Source organism: Hydra vulgaris, chromosome 09 (assembly GCF_038396675.1).
Source record: "Hydra vulgaris chromosome 09, alternate assembly HydraT2T_AEP".
NCBI classification, from domain to species: Eukaryota; Metazoa; Cnidaria; class Hydrozoa; order Anthoathecata; family Hydridae; genus Hydra; species Hydra vulgaris.
Genome location: NC_088928.1, coordinates 47654693 through 47680328, shown reverse-complemented (window position 1 = coordinate 47680328; position 25636 = coordinate 47654693). Strand labels below are relative to the sequence as shown.

The 25636-nt window shown below is 30.2% G+C and overlaps 1 protein-coding gene across 1 annotated transcript in view; it reads left to right on the top strand.

Annotated features, from left to right (window-relative positions):
- Positions 1-24633, top strand: part of LOC100197871 (uncharacterized) — a 30097-nt gene extending 5464 nt beyond the window's left edge. The window contains exons 2-6 of the mRNA XM_065805916.1: positions 2378-2804; positions 18214-18323; positions 18414-18455; positions 23849-24007; positions 24228-24633. Of these exons, the coding sequence (XP_065661988.1) occupies positions 2417-2804; positions 18214-18323; positions 18414-18455; positions 23849-24007; positions 24228-24401 (873 nt within the window). The 5' untranslated portion in view covers positions 2378-2416 and the 3' untranslated portion in view covers positions 24402-24633. The remainder of the gene's footprint in view (positions 1-2377; positions 2805-18213; positions 18324-18413; positions 18456-23848; positions 24008-24227) is intronic.
- The last annotated feature ends 1003 nt before the right edge of the window (positions 24634-25636 follow it).

Here is a 25636-nt window from a genome sequence, read left to right as displayed (position 1 = left end):
CTGAAAGCCTAAACGTCTTCAAGAACCAGTCGGACAAAAACCGTCACAGTGCCCTTATTTTCAACTTAAGTCAAAATGTTGAATTACGTTACGCAACTTTCGACCGTTTTAACTCTTTAGTAACAAGTTGTCACGAAACCTTAAAAAATTAAAAATCAAGATTCAAAAGATTTTTTGAAAAAACGATCTTTTAAAGTGCTCAAGATCAAAGATGATTGCAGCCACACTTCACTGGGTAGATAATTGGTAGACTACAGTTTAAAAAATATCAATGTATGAAAAAGATACAAATGGAAATATTTAAATTCTCCATCAAAGTTGAAATTTAGCACTTTTATGATTAATTTTTTACTTTTAATGCATAAAAATTGTAGTACCTAGTCTTTCAGGAAACTTTTTAACTTTAATTTTTAACAGCTTATATTACAATATTTTAATGTATATACTGTCTATTTTCGATTGATCTATATATTAAAAAAATAACTAAAACCTTTTATCACAAGAATATTTATCAAAAATACATTAAAATCCTAAATTTAGGAAGCTACTATCAACCTAATCGCTACAAACCTAATCGCTACCAACTTAATTGCTAGCACATTTGAAATTTCATAAATGGAAAAATTCTTAGTTAGAGTGCTAGTAAAAAAAAACGCTATCAGACATTATGTTTGTAGAAAGTCATATTCTTGATTGGTGGCCATGTGATTTCCTACTGTACAACAGGAATAATAGCGGTCCTAATATTGATTCCTGGCAAACACCACAAGATATAATACATTTTCCCGCTTCTTCTGCTGTATTTATTCTGTCAATAGTGGGCAACTCTAATGTGGCTCTTCGTTGAGCTAACTGTGACTCGCCCTGAAAGTTAAAAAATTCATTTTTTCTTTTAATAATTTGAAACTTTTTTTTTAGTTTTCCAAGTACTTATATTTTTTTTTAGTATGGATTTTTGGTATAGTTTTTTTTTTAAGTATTGTTCTGTGGAATGATTTAAATTGAAGCCATTAGAAATTAAAGATGATCAGACATTGCAGTTGCAGCATAAAATTAGTCAAAAATTGAATTTCGGAAACTCATGTAAGAGCTAAAACATCCATACTGAAAAAAAGCTGCTTATCGTCTCATTTTTATTTTTACCAAAAATAGAATTGAAACAGAAAAGGGAGAGATGAAGAGGCTTACAGGAAAAGATTAAAAAATGAATATAAAATAAAAACATCCAGAAATGTACTTTTTAAAACTTTTTCACATGTCAAAATCTGTATAAGTTTATAAAAAATTATCTTAACTTGTCAAGGATGCTTTTTTCGGTTTAGCCGCGATGAGCATCAAAATCTTATTCAAGCAACAGTTCCTTATTCGATCTCCAAAGAATTTTTTTTTTTTACCTAGAATGTTTAATGCTTTACTGTGACACAGTAGTAAGTATTTTAACAGTTCACTAACGTAGTGTGCTGGCTGGATAGATATAAACGTGTTTATATGTTTTATTTATATGATATTGATGATTTAATGCAAAAAAAAATGTAGCAGATTTTATTGAAAATATTCAATCGATTTCAGTTCATTTTAACGGCATACAGATTATTTATAAAATAAGTAGTATGCTAAAATCATTAAATTTTAATCCTAATAATTTACTCAATGATTTAAGATATATTTTTCTCCAAGTTGTTTGTGGAACAGGAAGGCGGAGGGAAAGAGACCTACTTCGAAAAAGTTTGCAAGGGGATTGAAAGTTTGAAACTTCACCCACTGGTCTATAACTTTTACTTCTATTTATAAATAATATCATTTTGGTTTGTAACCGCAAAAAACGTACATTACTTATATTTACATTACATGTTATATAAACTGATTTTGCACTATAACTTTAGGAATGTACCTTTAATAACAAAGCGTCACAATGATTTGTTATTAAACTTCTAATATAACAAACATTACTCTTGTTTCTTCGCGGAACGGTTGCTGATGTTTTCACCATGTGCCGTGACAATTAATAATATTTTAATTGACATTCTATGGCGTTTAAATATCTTTTTGGATTTTCTAGAAAGTTTTAACAAAATTGATATTTTCAGAATAATTGTAATCAAACTTTTGATTTTAATCAAACTTGAAAATTTGGGCATAATAAAAAACCATGTTATCTCTAATGTTTTAAGTTTATGTTTGTTTTAAAAACTTCAAGTTTTTAACTACATCTTTTCAAGTTTGAGTCTGTCAACATACTAAATAAAGTTGTTGTTGTGTAGTTAATAGAATCGTGTATTCTAAATTTTATAAACAATATTAAATGTTTAACTAATGTTTTCAAAGTAATCTTTAATTGTAAAATTAATTCGAAAAGTAATCATTATTTTAATTTTAGACAAATTTAAAGGTATTGAAATATCAAAACAATCAAACAATGACTTTGTACGAAAAAAGCTCGTCTAACTTTTCAGATGAAGGTTCACAAATGCTTTCAACGGAAGAATTTGAAATGATGGATATACATGATTATGCAAACCCACAAGAACTTAAAAAAAGTTTAGAAAAAGCTGATGGACTTAAAAAAAAAAATTTAGTTTATGAACCACTACCACCAAGAAACAAGACTAATGGGTTTACAAAAACTGCATGCTCTCCTTCTTATGAGGAAAAGTTACTTGTGCAAAATAAAAAAAGTTTTATGAAAGAAAGATTACAAAGATTCCTCATTGTTGTAATAATACTTATGTCTCTTGGTTCTTTCACTTTATCTGTACTAACAACTTTTGGTGTAACACAAGCAAGTTGTAACAAATGTATAAAAGGTTATATTTTTATATTTTATTAGAGTGATACTATTCATTTTAATTAGATGGTTTATACTCTAAAATCACACTAAGTTAATTTAAATTTTTTAAAAAGAAAGAATCCAAAATGCTTTAATTTTTGACAATCCTGAAAAATAATTTTGAAAATTTAATTTTTTAGTTAAAATTTCTTTCAACTAAAAATGTTAAATTTTTACCAAGCTTTGTTTTTTTTTTTCACTTTATCTGAAAATAAAATTCTTATATGATATGTTGACCAGTGTACTTCTTGTTATGTATTCAAGTGTAGTTTAAGACTTTTTAGGATTTTAATAGGCTCTCCTATCTAGGTATGACACATAGCAAGGGGGTGGGGGTGGGGAGGGAGGGGTTTTAATAAAAGGGGGAGGGGGCAGTGGGAATTAAATTTTTTTATGTTACAATATTATAATATTTAATAATAAGTATTTTTTATAAAAACTTTCAGTTTATAAATCCAAACTAATAATTTTTATAAAACATGCATAAAACTATTTATACTGTGGACCCAGAGAGCATTTTAGGTTTGATGGAGTGTCACCTGGGATTTTTTTACTGATAAATTATTATTATCATTATAGTAACATGGTTTAATCATAATTAAAATTAGTTTCACTTTTTAAGACAGTAAAATTGTCAAATCAATTTTCACATAAAATGTGCAAATAAGTAAGTAAAATTAAATTGCATTTCAAATTTTACGTAGAAGAACTCTTTAATTTGCCAGTTATTCATTTAAACTAAATTTTAAATTGGCTTAAAAAAGTTACTGTTACAAATTTAGTATACTAGACTACTAACTGAACTGTTTCAATATAATAAAACATAAGAGCGCTTCCCTGTTAATAATAATTGAATGGATATTACTCTTTGCTTAATTTTATAATATTTAATAAATAAAAATACCAAGGATATTATGTCTGGAAACAGTTTCTTACATGATTCAATTTGTGCAGTGTTTTGGGTTGAAAAAAGTGCTAGATCTAAGTCGCTACCAGAAGTCACCGATTGAATACAAGATATGATCAAACTCTACATATATGATGGTTATGATAAAAATATTATAACTTTTCCTAATGTCATATGTGGTAATTGTAGACGAAATTTATACCTTCTTAAGAGTGGCCATACTTCAAGAGGATCATGGGGAGTTCAAGTTGCTAAGGTATGTTATGCACTAATGCTTTATGTTTAAATCAGTTTGTTTTATACTAATACTATAGTAAAGTATAAATAACAAAGCACCACCCATATAGAACATCCACACAAAAAATTTAAGCCTTTTAAAATAACATTGAAATAATATATATTTAAACATAAATTCTTTATGTTTAATTATAATGTATAAATTTAAGTATAATATTTCAAAAAAAAAGTTTAATTTTTTTTGTGGATGTGTTATATATAATACATATATAATAATGTTTAAACAGGATTCCCACTCCTCCTTAAAAACCTTAAATATAAATGCCCTTAAATAAACGTAAAAAAGCCAAGCAAATATTTTGTTTTTTGTATAGTATTTCTCATTTTGATTTCAAATATGCAACTCATTTTTCACCTCAGGTCAAGTTGTAAAGATATTTGGGGTAAAATCCCTAATATTGTCAAAAAAAAATTTATTCAAAAGTATGTCAACCTGGGTCTCAAAAGAAGCGTATTTTCATGGAGATTTTAAAATTTTTAAAAATCTCTATGAAAATACGCTTCTTTTGGAAGTTCATTTTTTTCAGGAAGTTTAACTATGGCGAATGTGTGTTTACTGTTTGATGTTAAATTATTGTGAGCTTTTTCATTCATTTCTTCAGAATGCATAAGCATAAGTGTCATATTTTTTATTAAACTTTCAATTAAGTTATTACGAGGAACTTTTCCATACAATCCATTATCTTGAAATCGAAATTTTTATAGCTATTGGTTAAGACTATGTGATCTACACAACGTTCATAAATTATCAGTTTCCAATATAAGTGATCTGTTTGCTTATCGGTTTCTGCCGAAACTTTTTGAACCGTTATCGAAATTTCGGTTTCATTACTTTTTATAAATTAGGTAAAAAAGCAAAATTTCAAAAATTTTGTATGGCTTGAAATTTTTATTTAATTTAGAAAATTAATTATTTTTTCGACAACTTCCACAAATTATTTTACCATTTCTAAATGAAAGTTTAATTAACTTAATCCCATCATACACAATGCTTCCTAAAAACACCAATTCGTAAATAATCAAACCATTGCAGTGGGCAATGCCTGTGTGATATTGTAACAAAATTCAAAATTCATTTACATTATACTTTGCAATACTTGTCATTTACCTTAAATTGATCATGCTTAAAGTTTCAGATCATGAGGTCATGTGTAACAGGATTACATTAAACTCGATTATTTTTATTTTTCATATTTTTTATAGAAAATATTACTTATTAAATAAACTCTAAATTAAAAGCAAAAAAGCAATGAAAACTTGTAGAGTAGGATAGAATGATCTCCTGTATCAAAAGCTTTTTGTAGATCTACAAAGACACCACATGCAAAGTTTTTATCATCAAGAGCTTTTCTAATTGACTAAGTAATTTTGATAAGTGAGTGAGTTGTGGAATGATTAGCACGAAACCCATACTAGTGTTTGTAAAAGCATTTAAATTTATTCAAAAATGCATAGAGACTCTTATGCATAGCTTTTTCAAAGAGTTTGCTTAGGTTTAAAATAAGAGAAATGGGTTGGTAGTTAGACATATCCATTTTAGAACCTTTTTTAAATATTGGAATGAGTTTAGCAACTTTGAAAGCATCTGGGAATAAACCATTTTGAAATGAGTTATTTATAATAATACTGAGAGATTAAGAAATTATGTCTGGAATAAGTTTAAGAAAGAATGTAGGAAGGCTATTAGGACGAAAGTTTTTTCCAGTTCTAAGGGTGGTTTTAATAAAATTAGAGATTTGATTCTCTGTAAAGAACGTATTAGAATTTGGAGAGTTGATATAGTCAGTAAATTGTTGTTGAAATTTGGATATTGAAGGTATGATTTTGTTTTGAAGTTTATTTTAGATAGTAACAAAAAAGTTGTTTAATTTATTTGATACAGTAGTTTGATCTGTGATAATATTTTCTTTCAATTTAAGTTTGAGAGTTGAACTATAGTAGGAAGGTTTTATATTAATTGTTTCTTTTATCCCTTTCCAAGTATTCTTAATATTGTTTAAGTTTTTACTAAAATAGGTTGTGTAATAGGATTTTTTACTAATTATTAGTAGATTGCTGATTCTGCTTCTATAAAATTTAAATTTAGAACACAGTTCATTTTTAGTACTAATATCTTAACATTTGTGTATTTTTTTCGAGATTTCAGAAAACATAAACTGTTTACTTGTGTTAAACTTATTAATAAAGAAGAAAATATATAGTGCTCACAGTTTGTAGATTTTTGACCTAACCCCAACGAAAACACCCGGAAAAATCCTTTTGAGGGATGATAGTACATACCAATAGGAGTTCATAGCAATAAATCCTAAAATCAGGGATTACCGTTCGTGGGACTTTTTTGCGTTTAAAGTTCTAAATTAGAGTGAAAGTTAGTTTTCTTTATTTTCCAAATTCAATAATTAGTTTTACAAAAAACTTTATAAAACAAAAAATGTTCTACATAAAATTCTAAACAACTCTTATCTTTTTCATATTTTCACAAAAACGCGTTTTTAACCTTCAAAATTCGAGACAAAAAATCGGCATTTTGTCTACCATAATGTCATGCTAAAAAAATATCTTTTACAACCATTGTGTCACACTGAAAAACGATTTTTTGACGATCTCATCTAGTCGCACAGAAAAACAATGCTTTGTTTTAGGAAATGGCACTTGAAAAGCTTGACTAAGCTTTAACTTTTGACTCATTACGACCAAAATGCCTAATGCATCAAAAACACATGATGAATGCAGAAAATCTGTATGTGTTGTGTGCATGAAAAAAAGTGATAGAGAACTGACAGTTGCAGCAAAGGAAAAGATTCTTCAATTCATTGAACCTGATTTAGACTTCAATGATGACAGGGTTCCATTAGGAATTTGTGTCAACTGCAGATTTCAACTTGGAAAATTGGATGGCTCCATGAAAAAAGTTCCAACACTTTTCAACTTTCAGAACATCTCAAAAAAGCCTTCAACTTGCTTATCACTTATTTGTGATCGTTTGATCTGCCAAATAGGTAAACTGAGAGGAAAGGAGCAACATCCTCTGAACAAACTTGAGGACTCCTCTGAAAAATCAATCAAGCCTGAAAACCAGAAAAAAAGAGATGCACCAAATGTCTTTCATTAATTGGTCGTGGACTCCCTCACAACTACACACCGGGGACTCGCCTTGAAAATTTGAAAAAAATTGCTGAAGCTGATGGAAAGGGCGCAGAGCTAGTAGCTTCAGCAGTTATTGCTTCAAAAGATTCATCTCCTAATGGAACAATTCATCTGACTTAACAAGCTGTTGGCAAAGCCATTCAGCTTGTTAAGTCAGATGAATTGGGCATTAGTAGCACAACAGCTGTTCAAAACCCGAAACATGAAACTAACTTCTCCACTTTCAGCCAAAGCTACAAGTGTCAAGCAGCAAATGCTTGTTGCTCTCTCTCAAGACACACCTGAAACTTACCAGAATGTCAAGCAGATTTTTGGTCTCATCAAAATCCATAAGAAGTCTTTGCTAGACTCTTTAGTTATTTCCTGTGATTTGAAGCTTGCTAACATTCTCTGTGGAATTCAATCACATAGTAGCAAACACCCTTGCTGCTGGTGTGAAGCAGAGAACACAAACCTCATCAGATGTGACCATCCAAGAACCTTCGGTCAAATTCAGAAGCAATTCGCAGAGTTCATGAAATCAGGCGGTAACATTCGCAAGTCGAAAGATTTCAAAAATGTTGTTCATCTGCCCTTGCTTGATTTTCATGATGACATGCTTGTGCTGGAAGCCATCCCACCTATGGAGCTTCATCTACTTTTGGTGTGGTCAACCATCTCTTCAAAAACCTCTGTGATCTTTGGCCAGATGCAAAGCAATGGCCAACCACACTGCACCTTTCTATTCAACCATTCCATGGGGGCCATTTTAATGGAAATGATTGCCTTAAGCTGCTGAGAGGATTAGATTGCCTGAAGCAAATTGCAGAGCAAAAGCACTTCAAACAGGCCGATGGATTTATTCAAACTTTGCTCTGTTCAAAGATGTTGTTACATCTTGTTTTGGAACCACTTTGGATCCTGATTTTGAAGCAAAAATTGAAAGCTTTAAACAGAGCTACATTAATCTTCCAGTCTCTATTACTCCCAAAGTACATGCTGTCTTCATCATGTTCCTCAGTTCATCAAGAGAAAAAATATGGGACTAGGACTTTAGGATAGAACAAGCAACTGAGGCTCTTCACTCAAATTTCAAGCCCTTCTGGGACAGATACAAAAGAAATCCAGAGAATCCTGATTATTCCAAGCATCTCCTCTCTTGTGTCATTGAATACAATAGCAAAAAAATCTAGTCTCAGAAAGTCAATGGTAAGTTATAGCTACAGATTGCTAAGTTGCATCTTAAAAAAAAAACGTAAATTTCGGGGAAAACCCAGATCAAAAATGATTTCAAAGAATAATCCAAAGCTTTTTTTTCAGTTTCCTCTAGAACTAAAGGAAAGGTAACAAGAAAAAACAAAAATGTCAAAGAATCAAGTGAGAACGAGCCAAACCCAATGAAGTTGAAGAAGAATATTCGAACTTATAGAGAAATGTTTTTTCAAGGGAAACTAATCAAATTTTGGAAAATATGAATTTTTTTTGTTTTATAAAGTTTTTTGTAAAACTAATTATTGAATTCGGAAAATAAAGAAAACTAACTTTCACTCTAATTTAGAACTTTAAAGGCAAAAAAGTCCCACAGACGGTAGTCCCTGATTTTAAGATTTATTGCTATAAACTTTTATTGGTATGTACTATCATCCCTCAAAAGGATTTTTCCGGGTGTTTTCATTGGGGTTAGGTCAAAAATCTACAAACTGTGTGCTTTGATAGTTTGCAAACCTGTATTTTTATTATATATATATATATATATATATATATATATATATATATATATATATATATATATATATATATATATATATATATATATATCAGGCCTTGTTACGAGATTTCGCTGCGTAGCGAAAACGCGTAACGCATTTCTAAGTAACTCAACTCAGCAAATATATTTTGCATCGTTAGAAGTTATATTGCGTCACTAGCGTCTTTTCAAGTACCGCATTGTAATTAAAGTTATTTTATTAACGCGTTAAAAATCATACAAACTGTTTTTTTCTCACTATAATAAAAGTTACAAATAAAATCTTAAATCTTAAAAATGATTTTTTAAATAAGTTCTTATTTAAAAAATCATTTTTATTATTTTTTTTAAATATGAACTAAATTTTATTTTGAAAAAAAATATTTTTTTATAAAACGTAAAATAATGTTTGTTTATTTTCTTATGATTTTACAGTTGGTTTTTGGTTATTTTATTAACTGTTAATAAACTTTTTCTTATTTAATTTGTAAACTCTTTTTAATAATGTTTTTAAACAATAAAGAGTTTTTTTTTTGTTATTTTTCAGTTACCGATAACATATTCGTGATCATAATTTATTTTCATAAATTAAACGAACGTCATTAAAACTTTACGTTATTGAATTAACAATAAACAAAATATCTTATTAATAAAATATTTACATCAAAATAAATCGTGCATTTTTTAAACTATTATGACTAAAAATAATTTTTATATTTAAAAGGAATTTATATATTTAATTCCTTAAAGATAAAACTTAAAACACTTTATTTTTTTTAACTAATTTTTAACAACAACAAAAAAAATTATGAAACAAACTGTTTCTTTAACAAAAAATCTATTACTTTACAATTGCGGTTAAAATGCTTTTACTAACGACTTTATTTCTTCAGAATAAACGTTACGTTACGTCACGTTAACGACAATCAAAAGATAATTCAAATATTCTGAAACATATAAGTTTTTGCGTAGCGCAAAACTGCTGAACGCGTAGGCAAATCGCCTTTTCGCAAGCAAAATGTGAGCTGCGTAACGCTTCTTAACAAGGCCTGATATATATATATATATATATATATATATATATATATATATATATATATATATATATATATATATATATATATATATATATATATATATATATATATATATATATAATAGTAATATATTAATTTATAATTTATAGGAAAAAATAAGATTCTGTTTTTGATGTAATCGTTTTCTGCTTAATTCTCCTTACTTTTTCTTTCAAAAAATTGTTGTTCGTGACCAAATCTCCTTAAATAATAGGAAAATGTTTCCTTAAATCTCCTTAAAATCTTTAGCCTCAGTCCTTGTTAAATGTATAATATTTCAATGTTATGTAAAAAAATTTAAACTTTTTTACATAACATTGAAATATTATACATTTAAACATTATTATAGATTTTAAGGATTGTTCTTTATTCCTGCTCATTGGTGGCAGTAATTACAACAAATGATTATATACAATATATATTTAGATATAAAACATAACTAAAACAAGTTGTTACAAACAAATCTCTTAGCATAATTATTTGTTAAGTTGTAGTTAGTTAATTTATAAACATTAATTGTAATTAATTGTTATTTTGAGAGATTATTTTTTTTATTTTTTTATTTCACCTCCTCAAGGCCCAGAAGGCCACTATAGACGAGGAGGCTACTTAATTGTGGTTATAACCCTCTCTCAACTCTATAACTCCGAAACACGAACCTTGACGAGCAAGGCCGCTGCGCGGAGAAACAAGGTATCAGTGCTCCAACATTTACTGAACCGAAAGTGTCTGAAAACGTATGTAGCATTTATTTTCTTGTTATTGGATGAGGCATTTTTCATCAGTGTACACAAGCTGCTGCTGTAGACAATTTGATTGGCCACTGCTTACAATTAGGAGAATATGCAGAACAAATAGCTATAGCTACAATTGAAAAAAGATGGAGAGCGAAGGTATAGAAAAATGAACAGTTTTCAAACTAAAAATATGAGGAACACCTATCTCTATTAGAGTTGGAGCTCCCAATTTAAAAAGTAACAGATGCAGTAAACAACTTTCTCTTCGAACAGTCATGGAATTGCAAGTCTCCCTTGAACTTTCTGACAATACAACAAAAAAACTTTGTTCTCCCATTAGGACTACATTAAATGGAAGAGACTCTGTTGAAGGAAATATAGTTTAAAAACTAGATAATCTTAAAGCACAACTTGATGAATTTTATTGTGTAGAGACAGTGAAGAACCCAGAGTTTATTTGGGGATACCGCTTTTTTTCTGGCAACATTGATGGGGGAGGGGGGATGTTTTTGAGTTCCCCTCCTCCTCCTTCTTGTTCCATAGTGGTGCCACAACAATGATTTTTAATCATCATTTTTCAATCATCATTTTAATCATTTGTTTTTATCTTGTTTAGTTTTATCCTAAGATAAGGAGTTGATTTAAAGGCATTTTTTTGAATACATGAATTTACCGGTGGACAATGTTACTTTAGATACAATAAGAAAGCTATTTTACGTAAGTCTTTTATAAACGCTTTTGTTGCAAATGTCACGCTGTTAGTAAAGAATTATTGAAAATTGTTTAAAGTATTTTAAACATATATTAACAATATTTTAGTAAATTTAATTTTAGTAGTTATTGTTTTAAATAATTAGTAATTAAATATTTAACTACTTTAAACAATTTTCAATCAATATTTACTTTACATGATATTAAATCGCATAATATTTGTAAAATTAACAAAACTTATATCTTAAAAACATAAATTTAAACATAAGCATTTAATAAACATATTTAATAAACTATTCGAATAAAAAACATAAACATTTAATGAATGTATTTACTAGTATTTTAATTTTAAAATTTTGATTTAAATATTAGCAAATCTGTTCATTTAACTTTTACTGAAGTTTGATAATTTTTAAAGTGATTTCAAGGCGCCTTTTAAATTAAAGATAATTAGAGAAGAGATAATTTTTAAAATGTTATATATATTTTTTATTAAAAAGCATATTATATTTTGAAAAATATATTTTTTTAATCATTAAGTATAATTAAAAAAATTGCGTTTAATAAATAAAATACATTTACTATGAGTTATTTTAAACAGATCTTAGTAAAACTTTTATTAATTTATTGTAATTGTTATTTTTATTATTTTAAAAGTCAAAAAGAATATGGAAACGAAACAAAACTTTTTGAAAAAATTACAATTCCTTTTTTCGTTCATCAAAAGTTCATTCTTTCAAGCATTAAGTTTGCACGATAAGTATTAAGACTGAAGTTTTTTACATTTGTTCATTTATTATCAACATATACAACAGTTTAATAATAATTGCCAAAAAACAAAAGCTAACTTTACTCTGAATGGATTTTTTAAAGTTGTTTTATCTTTCAAGAAAGCAAATTTTTATACATTCTATTATTATAAAATTTTGCTACAAGTTTTTAAAATTAAGTTTCATAATGACATTCATTTTTTAAAAACTAACATTCAGTTAGTAATCCAAGAACAGTTACGTCATGTAATTACGTAAAAAAGCAATTTCTTTTAAATTCATTTTATTGTCCTGAAGGTAGCTAAAATAAACTGAAAATTATTTATATACTACTGCATTTAAAACTGAAATTTTTTTCTTTCTATTTTTTCTATAAAAAAGCAAAAGAAAAATTAAAAAATAAAAATAACTTTTGGGCGCTTTTTTTTGGGCGCCCATACTGCTCCAGCGGTACTAAATCAGGTCTGGGTTTGTCCCTGAGAGAAAAAATTGAATTTGTTTTTAACCAAAATGAACATATCATAAGAGATTTAGTTTATATTAAAAATCTGATTTAATGCTGCATATTATTAAAGAAAGAGGAAATCCATGTGTAAGTTTTGTAAGAGTCTCTTTAGATGGTGGAGGAGGCTTCCTAAAAATTGTTGTTAATGTTTTTGAGGAAGAAAAAGAATCTGAAAATAAATTTCAAAATAGCAGAGTTTAAAAAATTCTTACTTTAGCCATTGTTGAAGATGTTCCTAAAAAATATAAAACCTTAGATTAGTGCTTGAGAAACTCAGTTTTGAAGATTTAAACTATTATATTGCTTTTGATCTTAGATGTGCTAATGTATTATTTGGTCTTTAATCACACGCAGATAAAAAAGCTTGCTTGTGGTGTAATGGCGAATGTACACTTGATATAAAAACTCTTTAAACTATTGGTGATCTTGATTCCTGTTATGAAGCATATATTAACAATGGATACTTAATTGGATGGGATGGTAATAATGCAAATAAAGTTTTAAAATTACTTGATTCACTTCAACTTGAAGTGCAACTTAAAGTACCATATCTACTTCTTGTAGTCCAAAGCTTAAGAACTTTTAAATCTGTAAAAGAAGCTTCTTTTCAAAAAAATCATGGGATTGGAGCAAACTTTTTTTCAAGAGGACTAATAAAACCCAAGAATTTTGACAACCCAGGCCCACCTCAGTTAAGTATGTTTTCAAAAAAAAAAGTTTTACTGATGTAAATTTTAATTGGGGGAAGAAGTTCAGAATTTCGTATTTTTTTACTCTTAGCAAGTGAAACTAATTTTAAATATGATTAAACCATGTTAGTTTGTGAAAACAATACTTTGTCAGTAAAAATATCCCAGGTGACACTCCATCAAACCTAATATGCTCTCTGGTCCACAGTGTTTAAATTTATCGCAGCTCGCGGTCAAATGCGCATTTTCTAACAGCTGTTTTATAATAATTTCAATTGGATTTAATATGTTGATATAAGTTTTATACTTTGGGGAGAAATTAATTAAAAGCTCATTTTCGATACATCAAGATTTATTTGGTTGTTAATTTTTAAACACTGAAAAATGTAGTTTTTATTAGTTACTGAAATAATTATTTTCTAAATTTAAAGGCCGATTTTCACTGTTTTTTTGTTGTTGTTGCTGTTTTTGTTGTTGTTGATAATAAGTAAAATTTAATAAACAAAGGAGGGGGGAGGGGGTCTAAATAAGCTTGGGGAGGGTGGGAAAAATTTTCCAAAAATTTATAAATGCCCCCCCCCCCCTTTTATTAGGGGCTATAGAGTACTTCAGCAATTTTTTTTCCAAATAATTATGCAATTGGTAGCTTTTCATTTATTATAAAAAACATATTTAAAATAATAAAACAATCAGTTACTTAAATTCAAAACGACTTTAAAAGAAACCATGCTAAAACATGATTACTTCTATAGCGTTACTTTCAACTAAGTTCGCAACTGAAGAATAGGGTGCATCACAACTGCATGGAAAAAAATTGAATGTCTAATTCAGAGCTGTCTATATTTCTATTTTGTTCCATTATGACTACAGATAACTTAGGCAAAAGATTTTGAAAATCTAATTACATTTAGAGGTCCCCCATGAAGAAAAGCATTTATTCAAATTACCACCAATGTGCGACTCTGAATAAATCACAGAAACAGTCACAGAAAATTCCGTATAATTATGTCTATTTTGACTATAATAATGTTAAACCTCAAAATTCAATGTTTTAGAGCCACATTTAAAAAAACTGCAATTTTACTTGAAATTATCGAATAATTTTGTTAAATCTCTAGTCTAAATATAAATTTTAAAATGTAAAAGTTGAAATTGTTGAAATCTGAAACAGTTTGACTGTGATTAACATTTTTGCATATAATGCAGTTATCAGAATGCCAGTTAGTTTTGTTTTGTTGTTACATTTTTTCTTTTGAGGCGCAGATTCAGAATGTCTTTGCGATCTTTTTCGACTACCTGAAGAATGTTTTGAAAATGTTCATCCGATTGGGCAGTTTCGACAAAATCCGATGCTAGTTTAACACCTCTCTCGGCACCATCATTTACAACATTCACTGCTGCAACATTTTCATTACTCAATATATAAGCAGCAGACTTGTTCCACTCATTGACAGGAAGTTGTAAAAAGTTGGTATCCAATTGAAGACGATAAATTGTGAACCATGAATCAACCTGAACAAGGTCGCACAGCTGTGTTAAACGATCAATGGACAATGGAAACCGTGGTTTACCCCATCCATTACCAAATCGATTGAGTGGCGCTTGCAGATCAGCCAACGGTTTGACTTTGAGTATAGCATCTGCTAGAGCTTGTCGTTCCAACAAAGGTACATGATCACTGAACAGTGCGAGAGAAACCATTTCTGCAGTTAGATCCCAAAGATGGCGATTTAATGCTTGAACTGCTGATTGAGAAATAACTTTGTCAACAACCTCATATTCCAGTAAGCGCTTGTAGAGCTATAGATCATTCCAAGGCGCATCTACGGTTTTCTTGCACCATGTGATGTAAATATGAGTAACGAATGTTGTAAATGCACGTATTTTTGTAACTTGGTGGCGACTGGTAATATTCCCGGTGAAAGTTCTGCAATTTGTGATTCTAAAAGTGCAATTTTGAGGCTATAGATAAGCTTGGCCATCCAGCGAGCCTTATGCAGAGCACCAGGTCTTCTAAAATTCACTTCACCATTGGAAGCAGACAGGTAGACTAGCAATAGCTCGGAAAATTCTTGGTAGTCATCACGTAGAAATTCAACCTGTTCGTTGACTAGAGCGATCACCTCATCTTTTATCATTGCCAGGAGCTCTTGAGCCTGCATGCCATAATCAGCTGGATGGAATGGAAGTACTTAAGAGGAATTATGTGATACCAAATCCCAATTACTGCGAAGTCTTGTAAATAATGTGACATCTGGTGATTTTGATGCTTCAATCTCTAGATCCGTGAAAACATGTGAAAGAATTACTTCGCCAATATGATGGCGACAGCCTGACCAAAGGACAGCACGTTGCAATTTATCTTGTATGGCAATACAAGCAGCTGTCAAGTGGCCAGTGTTTGAGCTTGTTGTGTCAAATGTCATATTCACAATTCTATCATTACAATTCCACTCGGTCATCAGCTTCATTGTTAATTCAGCTATGACTTGTCCGCATGTTTGGTCTGTGGCTTTGAAATAACTTGGAACCCCCAGCAACTTAATCTGCTTAGCATCGCCCACAATCACAGTCATGCGTTCTTCTGTAATACGATGATTCCTAAGAGTTGAAGTCATTTTTCCATCCCAATGCAAGGAACACAGTTTAGGTGGTACCCAATCATCGTGGATTTTATTGCACTTACTACCTTGCGTTGTGAACAATCCGCACTTGCATAAGAAGCAGCAACCATAGAAACATCGCCTCCGGACTCATTTATCAATCCTTGTGTGAATGCTGCTTGTTGTGTTGGCACCATCTTCAATCAAGTTGCCAGTGACACAAGACTTGGTCGGCTAAACACGTTTGTAGGTATGAATGCTGTTGTTCCCAGTGGAAGTCTTTGTCGTTTTGAAATTTTTTCTTTTGTTGCAGCTTCGAAATCTACATCATCTTCCGAAGCGGAACTGTTAGATCAGATACTATTGCCCTCGTCGCTTAACACGACTTCAGATGATACCATGGCTGATGATGTTTCAATCTCACGATGTGCTCACTTCATACGCTCAATTTCTGTGGCATTTCGACAATGGCGTCTGGATATTTTTTTTGCAAGTGTCTTGACAAAAGCCCCAAAACTGGCAGTTCTGTCACCTTTCATTGAGTCAAAAAATGCCAGATCCTCTGCATTCTTAATGAGACTTTTCACATTTGGAGACCAGAGCTGAAAAGTTGATGCCAACATAGTCTGCATTTCCTCCAGTTTTTGTTTCGTGGATGGAGTGTCACGTCGACTTTTTTCTATCGAACGAAGTTTGTTGTTATCATCAAGCAGTTTGACAATTTTTTCGCAAGCTCTACGATCTGTAACCATTGGAATGTTGGCTTTTTCATAGAATTTTTTAATTTGGTCTAGCACGATCTTTGCAGTTGTGAATCTAGCAGGAGCACCGACAGACCCTGGTCGCTGAGATTTTGTAGCAACATTTGCGTAGTACATCATACACCTCAAAACCTGCATACATGTTGGCAGCTGAATGCCAGTTATTGTTCCATCATCAACACAAACTAAGGTTCCTAACCCAAATATTTGTCCATGGCTAGTCGAGTTTGTCGTTTAGTTTTTGACCCGGATTCTAGAGTTTTTGATGACTGACTGCCACCGGTGAAGAAAGAATTAAATTGTCGAGTTTATTAGGTTTAGGAGGTGTTACTGCTTTGTCTAATATTGCATTATCGTTCAAATCCATTTCGTGAAACTATGAAAGAAAGAACAAAAACATCAAAATTAAACATGGCTACCAAAGATTAAAAACATAGAAACCAAAGACTAAATATTATAATAATTTATTTAGGGCTTATTCTGTTAATTAAAATCTGCAAAACTATCAAGGGCCTGGGGGACCTCTAAATATTGTCCAAATTTTTTTTTTTTCCAACATAATGCTCATGTCAGCTGGTAAAACAAAATAAAATAGCAGACAACTGAAATTAAAAAAAAAAATTTTGTGATGCACCCTACTGAAGAAAGGAATTATGTTTAGCATGGTTTTAACATGCATTTACAAAAGGATGCAAAATTTTAGTTAAAATTAATGTATTTGCAATTACTTTAAAAGAAACTATGCTAAAATATTGCTTTCTTCAAAGCGTGCTTTTTTAAAATCTTTTTTATTATTGTTAAAGTGAAAAAATGTTAGCTTGCACTTTCAAAAGTTTAAAAATGATTTTTTAAGTTATCCTGAAATGTATATAATTTAATAGAATATATAGAACTATTATGTTTATTATAGTTTTCATTTTTTATTGTGTGTTTATCAACACCAATAGTATGATATTTTTATTATTAAATACTTAAGATTATAAATATAATATTAAGTATTTAATAATAATAGTTTAATAAGTTTATTTAACTTAATATTATATTATTATTTTTAAAGGTTTAAAAAAAATAATGTCAAAACAACTTTTATTTTATATATATATACATATATATATACATATATATATACACATATATATATATATATATATATACATATATATATACATATATATATATATATATATTTATATATATATATATATATATATATATATATATATATATATATATATGTATATATGCCTTACATGCATACATACTTACATACATATATACATACATACATGCATGCATGCATGCATACATACATACATACATACATACATACATACATACATACATACATACATACATACATACATACATACATACATACATACATACATAAGCATATATAGACACCCACAAAATTATTTTTGCTGGAAGTTTACAGTAAAAATATTTTTTATAATTAGAGGTATATATTCCAGTCAGTTCTAGTGCATCATTGAAAGGAGGACATGCAATGGATGTAGAAAAGTTCACAGAGTTAGAAAATAATATAACTTATCTTAAAAAAATGTTGGTGAGTGTTATTATTTTTATTTTTAATACACAAGTATTTTATTGCTTAGTTTTTTTGTGTTTTTTGTTTGAAAAATCAAATTGTTTCTAGGCATCATTGCAAAACCATGTAAAGTTTCTCGAAAGCAACTATGTAAGTATTCACTTTCTATTGATAATTCAGTTTGTATATATGCAAAATGTGAAGTTTTAAAAGAAAAAACTTGTAGAGTTTGGAAAAATGGTATTATGGTATTTGGCGTCAGTATTTTTTCAGTCAGCATATCTATATGGTCCCAAATATATGCATCCTAACTTGGCAATTAATTATTTGAAAGCCATTATAAGATTCTTAGGCATAAGAACCTATGTTTAATGTATAGTGATTATCTTTTTCAAGATTTTTCCAAAGTTTTGGATTTTTCTTTAAAATTTTAGTTTTTCCAGATATCCAAATAGTTTTCTGAAAATACAAGTTAAAAATATTTGTAACTTTGTCATTAGATAATTAAAACAGTAAAGGTATTATTCATTAATTACTCTATGCTATATTTAGTTAGGTCAGGGCATTACTTATAAGCGTGTGCAACTAATTTTTTCTTATATGTATGCATATATTTATTATTAGGGATGCAAAGTCCTATCAATTTTTAGGGGCTCTGGACTATGGCGTCAAAAAATAGGGACTTGGACTCTACTTATTATACTTTTTTTAAGTCAATTAACCAGAGTTTTTAAGCAATATTATTAGGAAAACACATTAGAAAAATACTTTCTTTTACTTTTGCATCAGCACAGGTTTGGGTGTGTAAATAATTGTGCCTAAGCTAGGGTTGCCATTATCCCGGTTTTTATGTCAGAAACTGAAGCGCTATACTAATTATAATTAAAATTTTCATTGTGTTCTCCTACAGAAAAGCCAATGCAATGTCACCCTTAGTCTAAGAATAATTCGGCATTAAGCTATCAGTGTACGCCAAAGGTTTCTTTGTACACTGCATATGATGTGATTCAACTCTTATATTCTTTAAAAGCACAGTATGCTATAGGTGATGCATGCCATAATCACACCGCACATTTTTTAACAATTTATATGCTCGAGCGTTTGTCATATGCAGTCTAAGTTGATGTGCTCCAACAATTTTATGACATAGGCCACACGACTCCTGGTAAAAACAGGGACTCCGGACTCAGACTTTGCATCCCTGTTTATTATTAATTATTTCAACTAGGCCACTTGAAAATCTAGTGTAATTTAATTTAATAGTTTTTTTTATATAAATCAGATTTAATAAACCCTATTTCAATAAGTATTCAAATATTTTTCTTTCATAGAAAAATATTTGAATACTTATTGAAATAGGGTTTATTAAATCTGAAAAATTTTTTCTTAGTTACAAAAAATGTGTATATTTCCGGATATTTCTCATAAATATTTTCCGGATATTTTTAGGAAAAAATTTTCTGGATTTTAAAATATGACCTGGATAATCCCTGTGCGTAAAATAATGCTAAAAACAAATGAAATATGCAAACAAAAGTACTCTATTTTTTTATTCATGATATTATGCAATAATAGCAACAAAAATTTTTATTGTTATAATTGCTCTATTTTTTTTAAACTGTCATTATTTTTAAATATTTTACTGGAATTGTATTCATATATATTTTTTTGAATTATTTACCATGTATGATGGAAGGTGAATATTGAAATTATAAAATAAAAATAATATCTTGGTTGTGGTCGATGAAAAAAAGTCTCACTATTAACTGAAAATTAAAGTTTTTAAAATTAATTGTGAAAGCACAATTTATGAAAGACATTATTTAAAACACTTTTTAATTTTTGCGGTGCTCTGACAGAGCTGACAGTTTTATTACAGAGCACTGTGGAAGAGCCTATAACGAGGAAGTTCATGCCTCCTTCCTTAACAATTTTGTTTATATGATCATAGTCATATAAACAAAATTGTTAAGGAAGTTTTATGTCCTATATAAGGAAGTGTATATGTCCTTAACAGTTTTGTTTATATGACCATAGTCATTAAGACAAAATTTTTTTTTAAACATCTTCGCTTCCAACAAGGCTGCAAGCAGCCACTAATTAAAGTTGGAAGTTACTGTAAGAGAAAAGATGAAGATTGTAGAGCAAGATAACGATTGACGGACGATTTAAAAGATTGCAAATTATATGAATCAGGAAAGCAAGATGAAGGAAGCAAATTCCAAAGAACTGATGTTCGAGGAAAAAAACTAGACGAATAAGCGTTTTTGGAGCACTTAGGAACAGTCACAGAAAAAGGATGACACTTATATGAATGACGGGTAACACGAGAATGAATTTTAGTAGATGGCACAAGAGACGCTAGCTCTTTAGAGCAGTGCCCATTATAGTATTTGTAGAAAAGAGAAAGAGAAGCAGCACAACGACGATGTGATAATGGTTGAAGGTTGGCTGCAAGAGCAGGTCCAACTATGTTTACAATGCGTTTTTGCACCTTGTCTAAAAGAGAAAGGGCATCATTAGAAGATCCGCCCCAGATATGGCAACAGTATTCCATACCAGGCCGGATTTGAGATTTATAGAGATAGAGAATAGAATCCAGAGTAAGAAAGTGGCGAGCTTGATAAAGAGATGCAACCTTAGCAGATGCTAATTTTGCAACCGATTTGATATATGGTTTCCAAGAAAGATTGGAAGTAAGAGTTAATCCTAGAAGATGAAGAGTAGGTGACTCATCGAGTACATCACTATTCATAAATATAGGAAGATCTAAATTATTGCGATAACGATTGAGTTTTATCTGAATTAAACTGTGAGCCCCATGCTGTAGCAGAAGTGAGACCCTTTTCAAGCTCAAATGCCCCCTCCAGGCTATCAGAGGGTGTTGGTTTCTTATCACGACAAGAATAAATGGTAGTATCATCAGCAAACAATGCCACCTTAGATGTGAGAATATCTGGAAGATCGTTAATGTAAATTAAAAAGAGTATAGGGCCAAGGATAGAACCTTGAGGAACCCCTGAAGTTACAGAATAAGAAGAAGAGTGTTGTCCATCGAGGACAACTTTTATGCTACGATTGGAAAGGAAGGATTCAATGATCTTAAAGATGTTGCCGGATACACCATAAGAAGAAAGCTTATGAAGAAGACCAGCATGCCAAACTTTATCAAACGCTTTTGAAATGTCAAGAGCGATGGCCTTAACCTCTCCACCTTCATCTAATGCACGATAAAACCTGTCAGTTATTACTGTTAGCAAATCAGCTGTAGAACGAGAAGATCGAAATCCATATTGATGGTCAGAAAGTAAGTTATTAGATTCATGATGAGAAATAGAGTGTTTGTTAATTAAAGATTCAAAAACCTTGCTTATGATAGGAAGAAGACTTATGGGACGGTAGTTAGACGAATCAGATTGCTCCCCAGAATTTTTGAAGATAGGGATAACAAATGCGGCTTTCCAGCAGGCTGGAAAACAAGACTCTGATAAGCACTTGTTGAATAGTTTTGAGAGTATAGACGACAGCTCCGGAGAACACTTCTGCAAGACAATAACAGGTATATTGTCCGGGCCACAATTTGTAGAAGAAACTAGGCAGGAAATCACTTTAAATACAGAAGCTGGAGTGATACGAATGTCAAGCAATAGATCAATCTGTTTGTTGACAATATCAGGTAGAACGCAATTAGTGGAATCAAGAGATGATATTGATAAAAAGTTTTTAGCAAACAGTTCGGCTTTGTCTTTAGGTGAGGTGACAAAGTCTGAACCATACAAGAGAGGTGGAATTATAGATTTCCCCTTATTATTGATATTATTAAAGATTCTCCAGAAGTCACGAGAGCCTAATTTTTGAGATGAGATACGAGATTTCATGACCTGAGAATAGCGGGTTTTGGCGTTAGACAAAACCTTTTTACAGTTGTTTCTAGCAGTAATAAACAGATGTCTGTTTTCTGGAGAATTGTTTTGTTGATAAATATGGAAGTAACGGTTTCGATTGACAATCGCAGCAGCACAGTGAGAGGAAAACCATGGAGGAGAGTGAGGCTTGACCTGGAATCGTCGAGAGGGAATAAAAGATTCCATGCCAGCCTGAATCCACGAAGTTATGTAAGAAGCACATTTGTCGACAGGAAGTTGAAAGATTTCTACCCAAGGGCCATCACGAAGAAAATCACGGAAAGAATCCCAGTCAGCTTTACTGTAGTTGTAAGAGGTTCGATAATAGGGGTATTCAGGTGATGAAGAAGAATGAGATATTAGTTTTAAAGAGATCAAACTGTGATCAGAAGCACCTAAGGGTGAATGTGGAGCACTGACTAGGATCAGAAACAAGACATAAGTCGAGTAGAGAAGGTAAATGATTAGGGTTGTCAGGAAAGCGAGTTGGAAAGTTGACTATTTGAGTTAGGGATTGAGAAAGGCAAAAGTTGTGGGCTTTAATGCCTGCAGAGTCACTGACACTAGAGCCAAGCCATTCAGAGTGGTGAGCATTAAAGTCACCGACAACAACTATATTAGCTGATGGATAAAGAGAGAGAGCTTGGTCAATATGATCAGAAATAACATCAAAAAGAGTGCAGTCTTGAGATGAAGGAGAGCGATATAGAACAAAGAGAAAGGCAATAGAGTGAAGTGGTGCTAAACAAAAGCGCATGAAAGAATAGTCTGTGGATTCAAACCTAGTTTCACGACAAACAGGTGAATTTTTACGAATGTAAATGCCCAGGCCAAGCATGTGACTATTGGAGTCTTTACAAATCAGAGGAAGATAACCATCAACACTAAGATCACAAGATGAGACAGCTGAACTCAAATTAGACTCACAAAGAGCAAGTAGGTCTGGTGAACTTTGCAAGAGATAAGACTCAACAGAAGAAAAGTTACTTCAAAAACCACGAATATTAGTGAATGATAGGTTTAGAGAACTTGGTGATGATGATGGTTTTTTGTGTTTTATAGTTTTTGGTACTTTATTCATTTTTAAATTAGATTGAAGAACTCGACTCAAAGCATAGATAGTACTCAGAACACCGTTTAATAGCCCAAGCAATTGCCTCATTACTACTAATAAACCATAAGCCGTAACAAAGGGCTCCAAATGTGGCCTCCGCAATGCACACCAAAAGTACAAACAGGGACACCATCCATGCGCAACATGGCACTGTTAATAAATTGTTAAGGTCATCAAATCTGTGACCTATTGGGTCTGAGCCAGGACTCAAACCACTGTGCCACGGCCGCTCTCTTGTAAATTTAAAACACATTGTGTTTTAAATTTAAAACAGATAACCAACTTATTCAGTAAAATAAATTTTCTATTTTAGTATTTATGTTCTATGTATAATCGTCAATATAAGTTTTAAATGCTTTTGATTTATACATGTATTACAAGTATATTTGCTAATAATTGTTCAATAGTTTGCTAATAAAAACTTAAACAGTTTTTTTTTATTACAAATAAATTTAAAATTTATAAATTTGACTTTTAAATATTTATCAAAAATTTTTTTGATGTATTATTTGTTATGATTTTAGAGTGTCTTTAAAACTTTTCAACAAGGACCTCCTGGACCACCTGGACCACCTGGCGATTATTATATAAAAAAATGTGAGTTCAGAACCAAAATAGTATCATCTACCTATAAATTTGAAGTCAGTTTATCTATGGTTGAAGCTAAGGTTGAAAGCGAAGAGGTATTTTATTTTATTATTTTTATTAGCTTTTCATGTATTTATATCTGCAGATGTGTTTAGCAGTATTATATGTAGACGTGTTTCAAATTAAAACCTGCAGATATATTTGAATCAATTATTCCTGTAGGTATATTTTCAGAAGTATTTTTGTTTATAATACATTCAGACGTATGTACTTTGTAGATTTTTTAATACACCTTAATTACAATTATAACTTTAGGGCTTCTTAATTATTGGAGTTACTTGTATGGGAGGCGAAGAAAATGGTTTGATTTACGAAAATGTTGGTAATAAACCTGCTTTTAAATGCAGATGTGCTGGTGCACCGAAAACTAAAGCTTTTTATACAGATGAATTAAAATGTCGAGCCCATTACTGGCTGTGTCCAATTTAGTATTTAATAAATTTCAAAATCTCTTAGTGGTTAATTCTATAGGTTGTTTTATTTACATTAAAATAAAGAAATAAAAATTATATTTTATCTTATCGGATCAATGGCTGTTATTTATTTAAACTTTTTTATATATATCAAAAATTTGATTATTTTGTAAATATTTTTCTAACATTTTTCTATCAAAATATTTTTGTAAATATTGTATATAATTGAAAAATATATATTTTTCAAACAATTTTGTTTTCATTGTTTTGATTGGCGCAATGGATTAAGTATTCGGTTTACTAAACTAAACCCCAGGTTTCGTTTGGAAAAACTTTCTTTTTTAATGTATATTAATCAGTAGTCTTTAAACTTGTTGCAATTATTTTAAATTCTTAGTAGTTGCAAAATATTAATTTGTAAAAAATTATAAAAGGACAAAATTTATATTATTTAAGTAACGCATATGTATAGCGTACGCCCATTATTTTGAACAGATGCATTTCTACAGCCGTTTTTCAAAACGCCTTACTCAACGTTAAGTTTAGAGGCTTTCCTTTAATCACGTCAACAAAATAGGGTGGAAAAAGGGTTTGAATTTTTTTGAAAATTGTTGACATGGGGGAGGTGAGGTCTAGACAAGTTGACGTCAACAATCTATCTTGAATCAATGATTTCAATAATTAGCATCTTTGTGAATCTGTTCCTCAATTTGTCATTGTTGAAGATTTCAACTTACCGAAAATTGATTGGATTAACTACGTTTTGCCAAATGTGAAATGTCATAATCTTTTTTTAACTTTAGTAAACAGTATTGGAATCCACCAATATGTACTGGAGCCCACTAAAGAAAATAATATTCTTAACCTTGTTCTTTCAAATATTATTTCCCCATTAAGAAATAATTCTGTTAAGTGTCCATTTAGTACAAGCGACCTTAACTCCGTCCTTTTTCATATAAACACCTTTGATTATTATTAACCCGAAATAAACTCTAAATCTTTTTACGATCTCAGTTATACAGATTTAATTGGTTTTATTTCTCATTTATCAAAAATAAATTGGGATTTTTCTTTTGTTTGATTTTTCTTTTGTTTTTACAACTGAAGAGTATTGGAACATCTTTTCTGATCATCTTCGTAAAGGTATTGATTGTTTTGTTCCAATCAGAACAATATACCATGAGAAAAAAAGTCTTTATTATCCAAAGTATATTTATAAAATGCTAATTCGTAAATCATTTTTATGGAAAA